Source organism: Trichechus manatus, unplaced genomic scaffold, assembly GCF_000243295.1.
Source record: "Trichechus manatus latirostris isolate Lorelei unplaced genomic scaffold, TriManLat1.0 scaffold00105, whole genome shotgun sequence".
In the NCBI taxonomy this organism is placed as follows: Eukaryota; Metazoa; Chordata; class Mammalia; order Sirenia; family Trichechidae; genus Trichechus; species Trichechus manatus.
In genome coordinates this window covers 8175469-8195613 of record NW_004444041.1, presented here as the reverse complement: position 1 = coordinate 8195613, position 20145 = coordinate 8175469, and the positions used below count along the sequence as shown (strand labels likewise).

The 20145-nt window shown below is 39.8% G+C and overlaps 1 protein-coding gene across 1 annotated transcript in view; it reads right to left on the bottom strand.

The window, feature by feature from the left end:
- Positions 1-734: 734 nt before the first annotated feature.
- The window catches only part of SCARB2 (scavenger receptor class B member 2), an 82723-nt gene continuing 63312 nt past the window's right edge, over positions 735-20145 (bottom strand). Inside the window, exons 6-12 of the mRNA XM_004383128.3 lie at positions 17467-17586; positions 14934-15103; positions 11912-12030; positions 10430-10503; positions 7581-7632; positions 4351-4509; positions 735-2789 (exon numbers count right to left, since the gene is read on the bottom strand). Coding sequence (XP_004383185.1) covers positions 2751-2789; positions 4351-4509; positions 7581-7632; positions 10430-10503; positions 11912-12030; positions 14934-15103; positions 17467-17586 — 733 coding nt within the window. The 3' untranslated portion in view covers positions 735-2750. The remainder of the gene's footprint in view (positions 2790-4350; positions 4510-7580; positions 7633-10429; positions 10504-11911; positions 12031-14933; positions 15104-17466; positions 17587-20145) is intronic.

Below are 20145 nucleotides of genomic sequence, written 5' to 3'. Positions count from 1 at the left end.
AAGTTTATTTCCTTATAGTAAAGTAGGCTAAAAGTTCAAATTCAGGGTGTCAGCTCCAGGGGAAGGCTTTCTCTCTCTGTCTGCCTTCTCATCAATGTTCCCCCAGACTGGGAGCTTCTCCGCACAGGGACCCTGGGTCCAAAGGATGCACTCTGCTCCGGCACTGCTTTCTTGGTGGTATGAGGTCCACCTGTCTCTCTGCTCACTTCTCTCTTTTATATCTCAAGAGATTGCCTCAGGACACAATCCAGTCTCGTAGACTGAGTCCTGCCTCAATAACACAACTGCTGCCCATCCTCCCTCATTAACATCATGGAGGCAGGATTTATAACATACAGGAAAATCACACAATACCGGGAATCATGGCCCAGCCAAATTTATACACACGTTTTTTGGGGGACATAATTCAATCCATGACAATATGTTACAAAATTCCAGGTGTCTCTACATGCCTTTGGGTGTTAAACAGAAATAGGTACAAGGAGTTCCCTTTGTAACATATACCAGCTGAAATCAGATTTGGGATTCCCAGGGAACACAAATGCTAGGGGTCATCAAGTGTCAAGTATCCTTATACGTAAGGAAATTTGTAACATTGAGCTAGATATTTTATGAATGATCTGGATTTGCTTGATTTCAGAATTGAGATGCAATACTTTTAGTCCAAATGTACCTACAAACAAAAGGCCCAGTACTTCAATAGTTCTCTGATACTAACAAGCCCTTCTAGAGGAATTTGTCTGCATTTTTTTTTTTTTTCCCCCTTTGGTTCACTTGGAAGTGGAACTGGAGTTAAGGATGTTAGTACAGGTAGATTATTTGGGAGGAAGCAGCAGCAAGGGAGCAGGGAGAATGGACAGGGAATGAAGTAAAGCTAATAAAAGGCAGGTTACATGGTAGGCACCCAGGCTTACAGGGCTCAATCCTGGCTGAGGAACCAAGTAGAATAACCTAAGAACTATCCCTCTGAGGACTGGGGACATTGATCAGTTGACTCCCACCTCCTTTGGTTAAGGGCTGCCCTGGAGGCATTAACTCCCCCAGGCTCCTATGCCAGGGCTGAGGGGGCTTCAAGGGCTCTGGAGAAAGCCCTGAAGCAGAAAAGCAGAGTGTGGGACATGCTTCAAGTGGGACTTGTCAGTCTGCCTATGACTGTACTCCACAGCTGAGCTGAAATCAAGGGGTGTGAGCAGGGCTGCATCTGTCAAGAGGACAAAGAGCATCTTTCAAATGAAACTCCATAGACAACTGGGCATCTGATGACATAACATGCAAGTTCCGGTGCAATTTCATATAAACAGCACTTTATTAGTAAAACATTTCATTTGCATTAACAGAAATAACCATGTCAAGAATCACATGAAATGAACCAATTGCATAAACTACATGAAGAACATTCTGATCAGTGTTCTCTATACTCCGAGAGTAACAAGCAGTTTACTCCAGTAATGCCTAGAACACTAAGTATGAGTCATCTTTTGCAGAACTCGTATCTCAGTCAATTAAAATTTAAAAAAATCAGCCTCCCTTTAATAAAAACACCAATATAGATTAGTTGTGTAGTACTTTTCCATGTTACTATTAGTGATTTTTCTAGAACACGAGGAAATAAAGTCTAGTGTGAAAATCCTGAAGCTAAAAGTGGCAAAGCCCATTCCCTGTCTGTGCCTAACTCCCAGTCACCCTGAGAGAAGTGATTCAACTTCTCTATGTCTTAGTTTCTCCCTCTCTAAGCTGAGTATCGTAACACTGGATGCTTGTATTCTGTGATCGTGACAATGCTGACACTCATAAAGCCTTTTGGGGCCTTTCCACAATAATGGCTGCAAGAGAAGGAGCATGAAAAATAGTTTGTTATTTTCAACCTAAAGCTAAATAGGTATATCCTTAACCAATTTATAATTCTGACTGCAGTTTATGGGTTTGCCACACAGACTTTCTGAAGGAAAATATCAAATGTGATTTTAAGCCAAATAACTATTATGAAACAAATATGGAAATAATCAATTACGTTTTTGGTCAGAGGTAAAAAATCCTCAGGTGCTTATCACTATCAACTCATGGGTCCCTCTATCACCCTACCCCACAACTCACCCCACGCAACCCTTTCCCAGCTTGATTCTTACCCAGTATAAAAGGCATCAGAAAACAGTCATTTTCCTGGAGGAATTATGAACTGCAAATGAGCACAAACTGTACTATGTAACTTTTTAAAAGAGGAAATTAGATGCATTTGAATGATGTATTGAATCAGGTTATCCTTTTACCCTGGATTCCGAACTCTATTTACTTTTACTTTGGGGGTGAAATGGAGAAATAAAACGTAAAATAGTATATATGTATTTTGAGCACACAGCTTGGTAACTGAAGCATACAGAATAAGGTTAGACCAAGTAGTATTAACCAGTGATGCAGAGACATAACCACAACAGTGGTCGTAAAATTCTGGAGCTACCAGCACCCAACAACAAAATTACAAGAGTTTATTAAATACTTGCTAGACACATGAAAAACAAAACAATTTGTCAGGGACCACACGATTTTATAAAGCATAATGGCCCACCATGTCAGTCTGTTCTTTATCTTTAACCTGCTGGCTGGAATGTTCTCATCACTTGCCAGCACTGGGTCCTCTCCCTCTTCTCTACAATAGGCAACAAGCCTGTGAGGATGCTGAGGATTTCCCCGTGATGTGGGCCAGGTCAGGACAGCTCACACAGTTCCTTCACCAACCCAAGCTCAGATGATGGTTAGGTTCGTATGAGGGGTGCTCTCTCATCTGCCGTTCCCTGAAACACAGAAGAGACAGGACAAGAAGTTAGGTGTTCATTTCAGAAATGTCTCCCTCAATGTGAAAACTTCAGATGGTGGTGGAAGGGGGAGGTAGAAGGAAGACAGACTGATAGAGACTTTTCCACTCACCTCTCTCTTTCTTGGCCAGTCTCTAATTGTTCTTTCTTTAAGATGCAGACCTAACCTTCTCAAGAGGCCTTCCCTGGCCACCTCCGACCCCAATACTGGAGCCTACCCTCTGTGTCTTCCCGAGCTACAACAATTATCACACTCATGGAATTTGCCTCCTTGCTGGCTTGAAACCTATTAGAGCACAGTGTGTGGGAGATGGTAGGTGCCCAGTAATTGCCTGCTTATTGAATACATGAATAGAGTTAACTGCAATAGCAGTAAAACATTTACATAGGGTTTCATTTCTGCTTATGAAAATCAGTGACTGTACAAAGTCAAACTGGAAGTAAGATCCTCAGATAGAAATGGCAAAATAGTTTGTCTCCCAGCTAAGTCCAGCTAAAGTGACTGCTATGGAGTAAGAAACATGATGGAAGAATGTGGAAGGTAGGAAAATCTGAGCTAATATTACTCAGATGGTTTCACTCTATTTCATTTTCTACTTCACATTCACCTCACAGTTGAGGTGGCTGGGGAAAAAGAAGTCTTTGCTGGCACAAAGGGAAGCTGCTGTGAATTTAAGAGAGGCTTCTAGAGAAAAGACTCACTGAAGGTCTTTGGTTGGCCTGCTGGTCACATAGGAAGGCCAATCTAACTGCTTCTACCATCCATTTGGGGTTGTTCCCATTCCTCCAGGAAAATAATGACTCCCATGCCCCAATTATTTACTATGCAATAATGACTCAATAGTAGGTACCTTCTGATACATCAAGGATTCTTTCTAGGCAGGTCTCCAGTTACCTTGCTGTGTAATCTTGGAGCTATTTTATCATATTTAATAATAACTAATGTTTATTGAGCACCCACTATATGCTAACACTGGGCCAAGTGCTTTATGTGTAGTACATCATCTAGTCTTCACAAAAAACTCGTAAGATAGGCTCTATTATTAACACCCCCCCCCCACCATTTTATAGATAAAGAAAGTGAGGCACAGTTTCTAAGGTCACACAACTATTAAGTGTCAGACCTGCGATTTGAATCCAGGTAGTCTGACACCAAAGCCCAATTATTAAGTGTCACACCTGGGATTTGAATCCAGGTAATCTGACACCAAAGCCCGGGTGCTTAGTTGGTTTATATTCTTCCTCTTCTTTCAGGTTATTGTTTTCACAGACATAACAATTACTCTCAGATAAACATATGCAGAGATTCCATTCCCATCAAGAGAGCCCCAAATACTAGATAGGACCATTCTATCACCCCACCTTATTTGACACACTCTCTTTGCTTCCCACTTGGTGCAGTAACAGTATAACCAGGAAATCATTGTGCCCAGCATAAAAGCCTAGAATCTTTTCTAAAGAGCCAACTGACAGCCCTTCAATGAGGAATTCTTCCAGTAAACTATTCAGTAAGGGAGAAATTCTTTCAGTCACTACTGACCTCATCCATGGATCCCTGTACTCTGCACGCAAGCCCGGTAAAGATCAAACCAAAGAGCACACCCAGCGCCATGATGATGTAGGGTATGTTGGTAATGATCAAAGTAGTGTTAATCACAGACTTCAGTCGATTTGCAGTCTCTTTATCAATAAGAACACTCTAGAGAGACAAGAAAATATTAAGCCCTTGATTATTAAATATCCAGGTATAATGTTTTTTTCTTCTAAATCATTAAACACAATTTGGAGATGTCCTCCTGTTAGCAAACCAGGTATACTGAAAATCCATTTATGAATTAGAGTAATCAAATAGAGTATTTATTCATTAACATCTACTCTTTTCTCCTGAAGACTTTTTTTTACTCTCAAAATATGTTGGGAAGATGAAGGGAAAAGTATTCAGAAAAAATTAAAATAATATCCTCTTTTGTTTCCTGTCAGATAACTTCAACTCTTCTTTCAAACCCAGCATGGTACAACTTCCTGTCAGAAGTTTTCTTGGGCTACCTCACATCTAGTTAAAGACCCCTTCTCTGCGCTTCCATCTCGCGCTCTAAAATCCTCCATCATTGTCCTCGCACTCCGTATTGTAATGGTCTGTTTACCTGTTGGTTCCTCCCTCCCCTAACCGTGAGATCTCTGAAGGCAAGGTTGATGACTTTTATCTCAGGAACCTCAACACTGGGTATAGTACCCAGGACACAGTAGGTGCTCAATTTATGTTGAGTGAATGAATCAATGAATGAAATACCCCACTAATGGTAAATACAAAATATAATTTCCCTACTGGTTAGATCTAAAGTAATCAGGACCAGAGATCTTGAAAGAAAGTGTTCAGGGAAGTCGTAAGGCTAACCAGAATTCCAAAAGGTGTTGGTAACCAAAGAAATATACTAGAACACAGGAATTATCACTGTAAACTGTCACAGGTGAGATATCTGTACAGCTTAATCTCATAACAATTTTGAGCAGCACATGAGACATTTAGCTTACTTTAGGCTTATTTTGAAGAGTCCCTGGGTGGTGCAAATGGTTAAGCTCTGGACTGCTAGCCAAAGGGTTGGTGGTTCAAATCCACCCACAGGCGCCTCGGAAGACATGCCTGGTGATCTGCTTACAAAAGGTCCCATGAGTCAGAATGTACTCAAACTGGTACTTATTCTAACTGGCCAAAGCATCTGTGCCAGAGTTTCCTCCTCTACAAAATGGGGCATGGGGAGCAGGCAGTCTCCAAGTCACTTCTAGGCCTAATATTTTATGCTTCTAGAGAAAGACAAGTTCTTTCTAGAAGGCAGCCAAAGCACAAAGTTTCACTCCATCATCTTCTGGACTCAATCTAGTCTTTGTTAAAACAGCAAAGCAAAACTTAGGGATAGAGGGGACTTCAAATATGCCATCACAATGAACATACACTGGCAGAACAGGGTCCTTCTGCCTTTTCAACAAGCCCTACTTTCATGCCCCTCCCCATAGATAATAACAATGATGACCCAGGTGCAATTGTAAATAGGTCCTATGAATACGCAAATACTGCCTGAATTTTTCCTATGAAACAAAGGTTTGTCTTGGAATTATTAATTACAAAACCTTCAAAAGTTTATAAATGTAGCTATCAATATAATGGTAAATGGAAAAAAGGATATAAAACTGTATCTGCAGTATGATATCAATTATGTAATATCACAACAAGAAAAAGACTAGGAAACAACATATGAAGATGTCAACTGCATTTATTTCTAAGGGATAGGCTTATCAGTAATTTTTTTTTTTAATTCCTCAAGAGTTCTATAAAGAGCATGTTAGTTTTATGGGAAGAAAACATCAATTTTTAAAAATTTTTATTTATTTTGTTGTTGAGAATATACACAGCAAAACATACACCAATTCAACTATTTCTACATGTAAAATTCAGTAAACTTACATTCTTCAAATTGTGTTACCATTCTTGCCCTCTTGCTTGAGTTGTTCCTCCTCCATTACCATAAATTCAAGTCACTGTTGTTATTTTGATCCCACATAGATAGTTTAAAAAGAGCTTAATGCTCAAGGCAGACTTTTTTTTTTTACTAAACCGTTGTTTGGTTTTACATAAAACATTTTTTAAAAAGTTGTTACTGGAAAAAATTTTACAACACATTGTTGAGTAAAAGAAAACAAATTAAAAACAATACATCAGTATGACTCAGAGTTTTGCAAAGAGTGCTTTTAATTTTTCCTTTCTGGATAATCTCTTACTAAATTTTCTACAAAGAATAATGTTTTTAGGGAAAAGATAAAAATAATATCACTTAAAAAAATGCTGCAATTAATAACAGAAGTCCACCAATGGGGAATTTATCTAGGGGGAAAACCTGCATTTTTTCCTCAAAACTGGGTGGAAGACGGGGAAATTGAGCAGATACAGCTACAGTAATATGTTATGTGATTTAGAAAAGAATTTATCACAGGTGTCTTAAATAGTGGGGGATTTCTGAGCTTCGAGAATATGCTTTTATTTACAAAAATTTATACCTAATATTTAGGGAGAAAATTTCTATGGGTAGATTGTGAAAGAAGTATTTCTTCAAGGAAACACTTTTTGTTTGAACTAAGACAATTTGTTTTCTATAATTCATTATGTTTGCCTACCAGAAGTAGAAAAACCTCTTTCTATGATGACAAGTAAGGCAATCATATGCCACTGAAATTAACAGATATGTATCATTTTATGTAATCTTTTATTTAACCACCTTCCACAAAATTTTTACGCAGTGTTGCCAATCATTTTAATTTTCGTCTCTTTTCCTCCTCCTCAACTAACGAACAGTAAATTAATTTCATCTTACAAACTGACAAGGTTTCAAAGAAGGAAGAGATGCAAAGAAAAGCTTTATTCTGAACATCTATCTGAGTGTTGGCTACTTATTCGGTGTCAACAATGTATGATAATGCTTCATTTTACCTTTGCCTTTTGTTTCTTACATAAGCAGCTCCCCAAGAGGGAGTTTCACCCAAATTACAATCTTGAGAAGGGAAATTTTTCTGTCCTTTCTCCAAATTACACCACAGACATAGGCAGGTTCATGTAAATATTTTAACAAAAATTTTCTGAGAGCAAATAAGTTTTTTAAAACCACCTTTTCCCTTTTCTCAACTCTTAAACTACATGCATCTATAATAGTAGACATCATAATGGAAGTTTTCCAAGCCTGGACAGCTAAAACATACCTGTGCCCCATTCCCAGGACTTACCTCGTTAAGAAACATCACAGGGAAAACCAGCGATCTAATATTTCCAGTTTCACTATAAAGATAAAGGACGAGATTATTTTACAGACACCATCACACCACATTAGTGGCACACTCTGGAGGAACATGTTTGTATAAACATCCCAGCACTTATTTCATTAAGTTACCCAAATTTTACTGCTGGCTTCTTAGTTATCTTTACAAACACATATAAAATCAGAAGTTAAATTCCAATATTCTGTCAGTCTAGCAATTCCAAGTACTGCACATTTATGTAAAGTGTAATTATCAAAACATAAGATGCTGAAAGCAAATTCATCAAAATGATTACCATTCCCCTAACAGTCACCACTAGGAAGCTACACGCTGCAGACAACACTGCCATCCCTCAGAGTGGTTTATAACTAGGCCACCTAAGTACTGTCTTCAGAATCAAGCACTTACCATGCGCTGGCTTTACGCATTTAATCCCCACAACAGTCCCCTGCAGAAGGTATAGGTATTTTTATTCCAGGTTTACAGATAAGGAAGTTATGGCTCAGAGAAGCTATGCAATTTTCCCAGGGTTACCAAGAGTAAGCCGTGGAGCCAGGATTGATTGAAACTCCCTTTTGATTCCAAGGCCCAGTTCTTAACTGTTAGATTATACTTTCTCATAAATACATACATGGGTGACAAAATTCATTCTTGCAAACCACGTTTGCTTCTTAGAAAGATCCACAACATGTGGAGTTAAATCTGGCAAATTTGATAAGAGAACCAACCAAGTTTTATTTTCATATACATGTACATACACATATATATGTATATACAGATATGGAGCCCTGGTGGTGTAGTGGTTAAGAGCTTAGCTGCTAACCAAAAAGTTGGCAGTTCGAATCCACCAGCTGCTCCTTGGAAACTCTATGGGGTAGGTCTGCTCTGTCCTATAGGGTCCCTATGAGTCAGTATCAACTCAATGGCAATGGGTTTTTATACAGATATACATACATATATACATACACATATATATAAATATACATGTATATACACACATACACACATACACAATATATAGACACACAAGGAACCCTGGTGGCACAGTGGTTAAGTGCTGCTAACTGAAAATTCAGTGGTTTGAACCCACCAGCCACTCTGCAGGAGGAAGATGTGACAGTCCGCTTCCAGGATTTACAGCCTTGGAAACTTTATGGGGCAGTTCTACCCTGTCCTATGGGGTTGCTGTAGGGTTATTGTGTCCTGTTTTTTCATTCAACATATATCGTAAGCATTTTCTTATACTCAAAAAATTCCCATTGAAAAGTTTGAGCAGATTGTACTTTAAGAATCCTAATTAAGTAGTGGCTTTTAGATGAAGTCAGGGGAGGAAAGAAGGGATTCAGCAAGAATAATTAGGAGACTATTTTAGCTATCCAAGTGAGAGCTTGTGGGTATTCCAGGTGGGAGCAGCTGGAGTAGAAAGGAAGGGCATCCTGGTGAAGGAAATGTTTACAGAAGTGTGTAAGAGCAGACCCCGCAGCCACATAGCTTTACTAGCTGTGTGAGCGCCAGCAAGTTACTTAAACTCTGTGCCTCAGTTTCTTGTCTGCAACATGGGGATAATATATAGGGTTGCTCTGAGTAAGAAATGAGTTAATGTATGTTCTGGAGTGTACAATTAAGTTTACCCAAAGAATTTAGTCTTTTCCTTGGTTCCTGAGAGAAAATCAAAACCCGTTGCTGAGTTGATTCCGACTTATGGCAACCCCACGTGTTACAGAGTAGAGCTGCTCCATAGGGTTCTCTTGGCTATAATTTTTATGGAAGCAGATGATGCCAAGTCTTTCTTCCATGGTACCACTGGGTAGGTTTGAACTGCTAACCTTTAGGTTAGCAGTGGAGTGCAAACCTTTCATGCCATCCAGGGACCTTGGTTCCTGAGAGGTAACCTCTAAAACTTTGGAATTTCCCTAGTGATTTAAGTGTCTTGAAAGGCTGCACAATACACCTAACTTAACAGGTTACACTAATGAGGTGACTCAGGTGGGGGCTGGCCATGCCAGAAAGACCCACCATATGGTATCAACTGACCTCAGAGAAGGGCGTCATGATTCAATGAATCATGACTATAATGGGACCGCAGTAAAGGCTGTGGACATGGAAGTTCCATGGGTTTCCTGGTTAGTGAAAGACATCAATGCATGTGGGAGAGTAGTGGGACATGGAAGCTCTGCACAGGGAAACCTCCCAGACCTTGTCCTCTGTGTCTCTTCATTTGTATCCTTTTTGCTATAATAAAACTGTAATTGTTAGTATAGCACTTTCTATGAATTCTGTGAGTCGTTCTAGTGAATTATCAAACTCAAGGGAGTAGTGGGAGCTAGCAGGCCATAAGAGAGGACGGCCTGGGTCTTGTGGCTAGCATCTGAAGGATTGGGCAGATTTGGCAATGTGGAGTAGGACTGTGCCCTTTAATTTGTGCGGTCTGACTTAGCTCCGGGTGGTGAGCATCAGAGAAAGAAGGGCTGCATTTCAGCTGGTGTCAGAACAGAAGTGGAACTGAGGGGAACAGAACTGAAGTGAATTGATCCTTACAGTTTGGTGCCAGAGAAGTGAGAAATGGGATTTGTTTTCCGAGCATGTGTAAAGTGCTTAGAACAGTGCCTGATCCATAGAAAAAACTCTGTGTTAGGTTAAATACAATAAGTAAATTTCAAGACCAAGGCACCCTATGAAAATGAAGATCATGCCCTGAAGGGCAGAGGCGACCAGAGTTAGAAGAGGTGGGCTATACTCCTCCCGACACTGACCCCACCAGAAAGTCAATGTAGCAAAACTACCCTCTGCCTCTGTTAGAAATAAGCAAAACTTACGCAAATTCATCTAATTTCCTGACATAAATGTTGATTTGGAACCTCTTGGCTGCTCTTAGGATAATTCCAGTCAACTGCAAATCAGAGAAGTGAAAAGAAAACATTAGGACTTAGTAAAAACCACGAACAAAATTTTACAATAGAGCATCAGTACAGTGTGCTTCTGATAAATAGGGTGACTATTACCATGTCTGATATGTAGAATGGGACAAGGAAGAACTGATCCCCAGAACAGAATGAGAACTGTTGATTGCTCTGGGTGCCTGGTAAACCAATGCTTCTAAAACTTTCACGTGAGTCCTTGGGGACCTTGTTAAAATGCAGATTCAGACTCAGCAGGTCCAGGCCTGAGGTTCACCATGTCTGACAAGATCCCAGGATGCTACGGTCAGCGAACCACACTTTGAATAGCAAAACCCTAGAGGACTCCAGCAGGAGGGAGATCCAGCAGATACCCTGTCAGATCTGGATATCCAGGTAGATGTGCAGAGAGCTTTAAGGAGGATGGTGGCCACTGCCTGAGAAGGGAGCCCAAGAATGCTCAGGGCCCACCTAAAGGAGCTGCAGCTGTCTTCCTCACGACACCCCCATCCTTGCACCAAGGTTATGGGACCACGTTCATCCCTTGGTTACAAGCACCTGCTAACAGTTTAGCTCATGAAACTGACCAAGTGGTGGCTAAGAGGGTAGGGAGAAAACCACACCTAATCTTATTCACAAAAGGATAAGATCATTGGTTTCTCAGATATAAATGCAATGACTGTAGCTATAAGTGAAGTGTCCATAAAATGCTGTGCTACAAGAATATTCGTGCTTTTCTTTATTGTTCCACAGGCTTTAAAATCCCAAGAATGAAGGAATCTGGCCTTCAATTAGGTTCCTACAGTGAGAAGCTCTCACATGATGAAATGATATTCAACTCTTTTTAGAATTGGTTTAATTTTTCTACTTTATTATTAAAGGATTAAAATATATTTCTATCTCATGCTTTTTAAATTAATTATCTCACATAATAAACTCTCAGAAGTACCTATAGAATACAGTTTTGCCAAAAGTGACTGAAGCTAACACATACATTTAAATTTCAACCAAAATACTTCTGGCAGTGAGTAAGCAGAAGGGACATCTTCAATCTTGCTGATCTGTGCCCCCATGAGAGAAATGAATACATGCTCAGGTTCAAGGCTGGTGAGAGAACACTGCCCAGGTTACATGGGTCCAATCTCAGTTGTCTCCAATGGCTGAACTCCCACTGTTGTTTTTTTGTTAAAGCAGGTTCACTGGTATTTTTGTATATTAGATCCACAGAACTGAGCCTTCTAATTACAGGGCTATGATACTATTCATTACATTTCACTGAGCAGACTTTTCCCAAAAAAGAAGGACAATATATTTCTTAGGAGCGCTTAGAACTAACCCACTGTACACTGTATAGAAGGAATAACACGTATGCTCTGTCACCAGAAAGCAGTGCATACTCACAGGATTAATGTCCACAAATGTCTCATGATATTCCTCATTTGGATGCATGCCTGCTATGGCAGAAAGAAACTTCTCGTCTGCTTGGTAGAAGTGTGGGAAAGACATAATAATGGGTGCGCCTACATTTTAAGGAAAACAATGAGAAAATAAGTATAAAATTCCTGATCACAAACTTGGTCCCTAAGGAAAAAAAAATAGCTATACATAATTAAATCTTGAATATACCATGGACTGCCAGAAGAATGAACAAATATGTCTTGGACGAAGTACAGCCAGAATGCTCCTTAGAAGCAAGGATGCTGAGACTTTGTCTCACATACTCTGGACATGTTATCAGAAGGAACCAGTCCCTGGAGAGGGACATCATGCTCGGGAAAGCAGATGGTCAGCGAAAAAGAGGAAGACCCTCAACAAGATGGACTGACACAACAGCTGCAACAATGAGCTCAAGCATAGTGACGATTCTGAGGATGGCGCAGGACCGAGCAGTGTTTCATTCTGTTGTACCTAGGGTCGCTAAGAGAGTGAACCTACCTGACAGCACCTAACAACAACACACATAATTAAACATGGGGATGGGGGATAAAATTCCATTCTATACGACCTAGCTCAGGACTTATATTTCATTTTCTGAAATCTCATTCACTCCAAATCATTTTACTCTTCAATATATATTGAAGGCCTGACTAAATTCTTTATTCTTCAGCATTTACTGAACCTATGAAGTGTCAAGAGCTGTATATACACTATTTTAATTAACATTCCCAGCAGCCCTATAAGGTTAGAGTTATTCATTTTACAGTTGAGAAAACTGAGGCTTAGAGAAGTTACAGAATTTACCCAGGGACATCCAGCTACCGTGATGGAGGCAGAACTGTAATTGAAAGAGCGTTGTCTCACCTCAAAGCAATTGTTTTAACTACAGTCCCTTAGCAGTTAATGGATGTCTTTTTTGTTTGTTTTTCTGTTTTAATTTTTTTATTGTTTTACCAAAGATAGATCTTATTCTCCTGAATATGTTGATGCAGAAAATTTTTAAGACTTTGCCTAGTCATGCTATACACCCAGCCTCTGATGAGATTAAGGTCTGCCCACATGAAGACTTTGGGTTTTTGTTTTTTTTCTTTTTTCTATTCATTTTAAGAGCAAAATAGGGAAACAAGTTATTAAAGGAAACCTATCCAAGATCCCCAGCACTCATTTGTCTGTCACACCGTGGTGGTTTGTATGTTGGTGTGCTGCTGGCAGCTATGCCATTGGTATTTCAAATAACAGCAGGACCACCCATCGTTGGACAGGTTTCAGTGAAGCATCCATACTAAGACAGACTAGGAAGAAAGACCTGGTAATCTACTTCCAAAAAATTATCCAATGAAAACCTAATGGAGCACAACAGAATACTATCCAACTCGCTTGCTTTCAACATGTCATCAAGAAGGATCACTAGTGGAGGACATCATGTTTGGTGAAACAGAGGGCCAACGAGGATGAGAGAGACCCTCGGTGAGATGTATTGGCACAACAGCCACAATGATGGACTTGAACATACTGGAGATTGTGAGGATGATGTAGGATCGGGCAATGTTTCATTCTATTGTACATAAGGTCACCTAAGTCAGTGTCAACTCGATAGCAGCTATCTATTGAAGAACAGAGAAGAACCCAATAATTGCTGCCAGGGAAGTACGTTTTTGGAGAAATGAGCTAACTGGCACGTAATTATAAAATTTGCTTACGTATCTACCAGCCCATGGGTCACGATACATATCATCTTTTGCTCTTTTCTGCTAAACATTTCCACAAAACCACAATTTCCTTCTTTGTGACCCATAGAGAACTTTAAAATGTATTTTTTAAAAGCAATTGAGGGCTGACCTGAGTGTCTTCCATACATTATCCCTAACCCTCACACAACCTTGTAAGGAAGTTACAGTTACCTCCATTTTATGGATGAGAACACTGATGTTCGGAATCCTTAATCAATTTAGCCAGCTTATTAACAAACAGAATAGAATTCAAACCCAGACCTGCCCAACTCCAGAACACCAAGTCATCCCAATATCCAAAATGTTTCCGTAAGAATTCAGAAAACTCAAGAATAATCCTGGAGAGTTTACCATTTCAGTCCAAATTTGGGAACACATATATAAGAGGAAAGAAGTGTAGCAAAAGTTCAAGTCTTCCAAAGTAGAATCTATTAATTCTGACATCAACTTCTTGAGGAAGCAGAATGGTGACAAAACAGCAAGAAAAAGAAATCTACATTGGTGCCTTGAACCTGCCCTGAGTGGGCAGGAGTACCTTTCAGGACCACTCACCCCATAAGGCTACAGGAGAGGTCGGAACCCAGAACGTGTTCTCATTCACCTTTGGTCTTTATCTTCATGTAAGGGGTACTGTATTCCTGACACAGTGGTTCCGAAATACCTGGACTCCATCTTCACTGGAATCACCTTTCGGTTAGCAGTCCAGTGCTTAACCATTTGCATCACTCAGGGACTCCCCTATATGTATTTACTATGTAGAAGTGTATAAAAGGAGCACTGGAAGCATAATAGTCAAGCACTCAGCTACTAACTGAAAGGTTGCCGGTTCGAACCCACCCAGTGGCTCCACAGCAGAATAGACCTGGTGGTCTGCTTCCATAAAGATTACAGCCTAGAAAACCCTATGGGCCAGTTCTACTCTGTCACATAGGGTTGCTATGAGTCAAAAATTGACTCAATGGCACCCAACAAAAAATGTGTAAAGCACTTAAAAGTGCTTGGTAAACATTAGCTATTAGTACTATTAAAACTTCTAAACTATTGCCCAGAAAGAAATACAACATGGCATTCCATAAATAAAAAGCATTCAAAAAATCCAATCAGCAATTTTTGACGATTCTATAGCCATTCTACAAAACATTATTCTTAAAAGGTCAGAATCTTTCTCTCTAGTTGGGTTGATGACATACTCTTTGCTTTCTAATCCTTCTGTATTCTAGATACCCATAATCCCATCCCTTCTTTTGAGTTCTTACCGTTCTTGCAGATGCTGACATTTAAGACTCCTGAGCCCAGGCAGTTTCCTTCAGGTATACAGAAGCCAGCATTTTCTGAGGTATTGGCTAGTATTTCTGCAGGTACCTTATATCGGAAGGCAGGCAGTCCCTGTATGCTCTCAAAGCCACTGAAAGTTAAATACACTGACCTGTTAGGAAATAAGAATAAAAAGTGAACGTGGGCTCCAGTTAGCGTAATCTGCCCCAAAACAGCGACTTAGCAACAGTTCTCAGGGAAGACATACTAACAGCTTACAGGATATATGGAAAATGAAGATGCAAAAGACTGCTTGAAAGAAGCCCAACCAACTCAGTGTAATAAATATGTGGTATTGTTTGCTATTTTTAAATGTTATATAAAGAGCATACCATTTTTTACATTAAAAATGTATTTCTGAAATTTATTAATGTACCTAGTTCTGGTTCTTTTATTTAAAATCCTATATGATTTTCCATCGCACGAATATGTTGTTTTGTTGTTAGTTGCCATCAAGCTGGCTCCGACTCATGGCGACTTTATGTACCACAGAACAAAACATTGCCTGGTCTTGTGCCAACCTCACAATTGTTGGTATTGTATAAGCTCACTGCTGCCCAAGAGTATACCACGGTTTATTTATCCATTCTTCTTTCTATAGGCATTTAGATGGTTTTCAATTTTTCATTACTATAAACAATGTTGCAATGAACATTTCTGTATATGTCTCCTTGCTGTATATATAAGAGTTCTTCGGGCCAGGGGACCTACCTAGGAGACAAGTGCAGAATCATGGCGTTTGTACCTCTTTGGCTTTACTAAGTACTGCCAAATTGTTTTCCAAAGTGGTTGGAACAAACTCCCACCAGATAAGGATGCATTTCCTCTGTGTCAGTCTTTTTAAAAGTCTCCTCCTGCCCCCTTGTTTTACTCAACTGCATTTTCTCATCGACTTTTGTTTCTTCCTGCGGTCCTTCCAAAAGTATTCATTGAATAGGGAGGCCAGTTAGAAGGTGGGTGTGATATTCTATATGAGAGATGGAAAGGATCTAAACCATGGCACAGACAGCGAGGATGGAGAAATGGGCATGAATTCAAGAGATATTTCTGAGGAGGAATCAATATACTTAGTGACTGATTAAATGTCAGAGAGGAGGGAGAATTTATAGCGTTACCAATGTTTCTGGCTTGGGTGACTGGGTAGTTGATGCAATTAATTACAATGAGATATGAAACACTGGAAGAACAGCAATTTGGAGAAATGAGAGAAGAATGAATCAACAATGTCAAATGCCACCAGGTCACTTCTGACTTTGAAGAGACGTTTCATAGAAAGTTGAAGATAATCCAGACCTCAAAGAGTCAGCCTTGCACAAGCGGGGGGAAGAGGAGATGGAGGCCGAGCGAATCAGCACTCATTCAATCAGTTTGAGGTGAAGGGCGGGAGAAGGAGAAGTGGCATGATGGGGAGGTGGAAATCAGGGCTATGAGAACGATGGCTTCCTCATAGAGGGGGAACTTAATCATGTTCATCTGTAGAGAAGAAGTAGGCAGGAGAGAGGAGGGATTACAGGGCAGACCAAATGGTCAACATTTACCCAAAAGCAAAGATGAGAAGGTAAGGAGGGAAAGGGAAGCTAGATCAATGGAAACAGAACAAAAAGAATAGAAATAATGAGAATGCTGACACATTGTGAAAATTATAATCAAGGTCATGGGAACAATATGTATAAAAATTGTTAAATGGGAACCTAATTTGCTATGTAAAGTTTCACCTACAACACAATGAAATATTTTTAAAAAAGAGAGAGAGAGATTACAGGGCAAGTGAGAGTACATTAGATTAATGCGAAGGTTCTAACTAAGCACATTACCTATAAACTCTGAAATATGGACAATACAATAATATAATTTATTTTTCTTCTATACAGAAATTGCCTGTTCACTGGAAAAGGGCCATGTCAAATTCTACGCTTGACAGAGGGTACCATAAATAACAGTCAACACTAAACTACTGCTTACTCTGTGATAGGCCCTGTGTTGAGTTTCACTTAGAGTAACTTATTTAACAACAACCCCTAAAGTAGGTAACTATTTCTATCCCTATTTTACAGATGAAGAAAGTGAAGCACAGAGTGGTTAAATAACTTTCCCAAGGTCACACAGCTCTAAGTGGTGGGATTCAAACCAATGAAGTCAGGCTCTGGAGTTTGTGCTATGAACTACTATGCTACACTACACTATACTGCCTTTCAATATACCATCAGCATTTATCTTATTAAACATGAGAATTAATGCTCAAGAGTAGCTACATATCTTCCTCACACTTTTGGTGGCCTTGCAGTCAAACATAGCAGCCCTGATTGCGCAGTGGTTAAGCATTTATCTGCTAACCGAAAAGTTGAGGGTTTGAACCCAGCAGACACTCCGAGGGAGAAAGATGTGACAGTTGATTTCTGGAAAGATTTACAGCCTTGGGACTTGATGGCAACAGGTTTTTTTGGCTGTCAAACAACTTATTTGTAACAGTCTTACCTGCAAAAATCAGATGGAAAGACATAAAGGGTTTCCTCTTTGGTTATTAATGGATGAAAAGAATCTCCATCTGTTCCATTAATCATATTACACTTCTCTGTTGTCCACCAGTCAAGTGACCTGCAATTAATAAGCACAAGAAAGGATGAAGATGATTAAATTTGCTTTTAGAGTTTCTTAAACAGTCAGGACATTTCAAGACTTAACTTGGAGCTGGCTACCCACAGTATGTAATTCATATGTAGACTCAAGGGTGGTCTTGGTTAGGGATCAGATCAAAGAGGAGAAAAAGTAAGCTCCCGATTCCCAAATAAATTTTGATAGGGGCAATAACCAAAAATTTCTCTTTCTTTCCTCAAAAAAAGTGTAGCCTATATAGAGGGTTAAGGAGTCCCTGGGTGGTGCAAATGGTTAAGTGCTCAACCACTAGCTGAATCCACCAACCGGCACCTGGGAAGACAGGCCTGGTGATCTGCTTCGGAAAGGTCACAGTCTTGAAAACCTTACTGAGTAGTTCCACACTGCATACCTGGGGTCACCATGAGTTGGCATCTACGCAACAGCAACTAACAACAACAACATAAGGGATTAGAAATACAAATTTACTTAAAGCAGCAATCCCTTCAGCGTTAATAATAGCCTTGCTCATGGCCAACCCACAGACAGATGAACTCTGGACAAATATATCTACCTCTTTAGTATTCACAATCCAGTGTTAATGCTGTCTCCCCTAGGAAGAGTTCTCTGTTCTAAACACAACAGAGGACTGCTCTCGAATCTCAAGAAAGCTCAATATTAAGTTGATTTCATTAAAAGCACAGCTGAAATAGTGGATGTTTTTTATTGTGCTTTAAGTGAATGTTTACTGTTCAAGTCAGTCTCTTACACACAGTCATGTGAGCCTGGCTGCTCTCCATATAATGTGACAGCATACTCCTTTCCACCTCAGATTTCCCGTGTCCATTCAACCAGTTCCTTCTCCTCTCGCCTCCGGACAGAGCTGTCCATTTAGTCTCATGCATCTACTTGAGCTAAGAAGCACTCTCTTCACAAGAATCATTTTATGTCTTATAGTCCAGTCCAATCCCTGTCTGAAGAGTTGGCTTCAGGAAAGCTTTCCGTTCTGGGCTAAAGAGAGTGGGGGCCATGTCTTCCGGGGTCCCCCCAGTCTCAGTCACACCATTAAGTCTGGTCTTTTTACTAGAATTTGAGTTCTTCACCCCACTTTTCTCCTGCTCCATCAGGGACTCTCTGTTGTGTTCCCTGTCAAGGCAGTCATTGGTGGTAACCGGGCACCATCTTGTTCTTCTGGTCTCAGGCTGAGGGAGTCTCTGGTTTATGTGGCCCTTTCTGTCTCTTGGGCTAATATTTTCCTTGTGTCTTTGGTGTTCTTCATTCTTCTTTGCTCCAGGTGGTTTGGGACCAATTAATGCATCTTAGATGGCCACTCACTAGCTTTTAAGACCCTAGACACCACTCACCAAAATGGAATGCAGAACATTTTCTTAATAAACTTTGTTATGCCAACTGACCTAGATGTCCCCTGGAACCATGATCCCCAGACCCCTGCCCCTGTGACTCTGTCCTTTCAAGTGTTTGGTTCTATTCAGGAAACTTCTTAGCTTTTGGTTTAGTCCAGTTGTGCTCACTTCCCCTGTATTGTGTGTTGTCCTTCCCTTCACCTAACATAATCTTATCTACTATCTAGTTAGTGAATACCTCTCTCCCTCCCTCCCCACCCTCGTAACCATCAAATAATGTTTTCTTCTGTGTTTAAACCTTTTTCCTGAGTTTTTATAATAATGGTCTTATACAGTATTTGTCCTTTTGCAACTAATTTCACTCAGCATAATGCCTTCCAGATTCATCCATGTTATGAGATGTTTCACAGATTTATCGTTGTTCTTTACCATTGTATAGTATTCCATTGTGTGAATATACCATAATTTGTTAATCCATTTGTCCGTTGATGGGCATCTAGGTTGTTTCCATCTTTTTGCTATTGTGAACAGTGCTGCAGTGAACATGGGTGTACATGTATCTATTCATGTGATGGCTCTTATTTCTCTAGGATATATTCTAAAGAGTGGGACTGCTGGATCGTATGGTACTTCTATTTCTAGCTTTTTAAGGAAGCACCAAATTGATTTCCAAAGTGGTTGTACCATTTTACATTCCCACCAGCAGTGGATAAGTGTTCCAGTCTCTCTACAACCTCTCCAACATTTATTATTTTCTGTTTTTTGGATTAATGCTAGCTTTGTTAGGGTGAGATGGTATCTCATTGTAGTTTCTTTTTTTAAAATTTTTTTATTGTACTTTAGGTGAAGGTTTACAGAACAAATAGTTTCTCATTAAACAGTCACTACACATTTTCTTTTGTGACATTGGTTGACAACCCCACGACACGTCAACACTCTCCCTTCTTGACCTTGGAGGACCTTTTTTTTTTTTTGGTGAAAATATACATAGCCGAAGTTACACCATTTCAAAAATTTCTACATGTACAATTCAGTGACATCAATTACATTCTTCCAGTTATGCTACTATTCTCACTATCCTTTTCCAAATTATTCCATCACCATTATCTTCAACTCACTGCCCCCTAGGCTTTTCCATCAAACCTTTTGGTTGCTGTTGTCATTTGATTTCACATAGATAATTCTTTTTTTTTTTTTT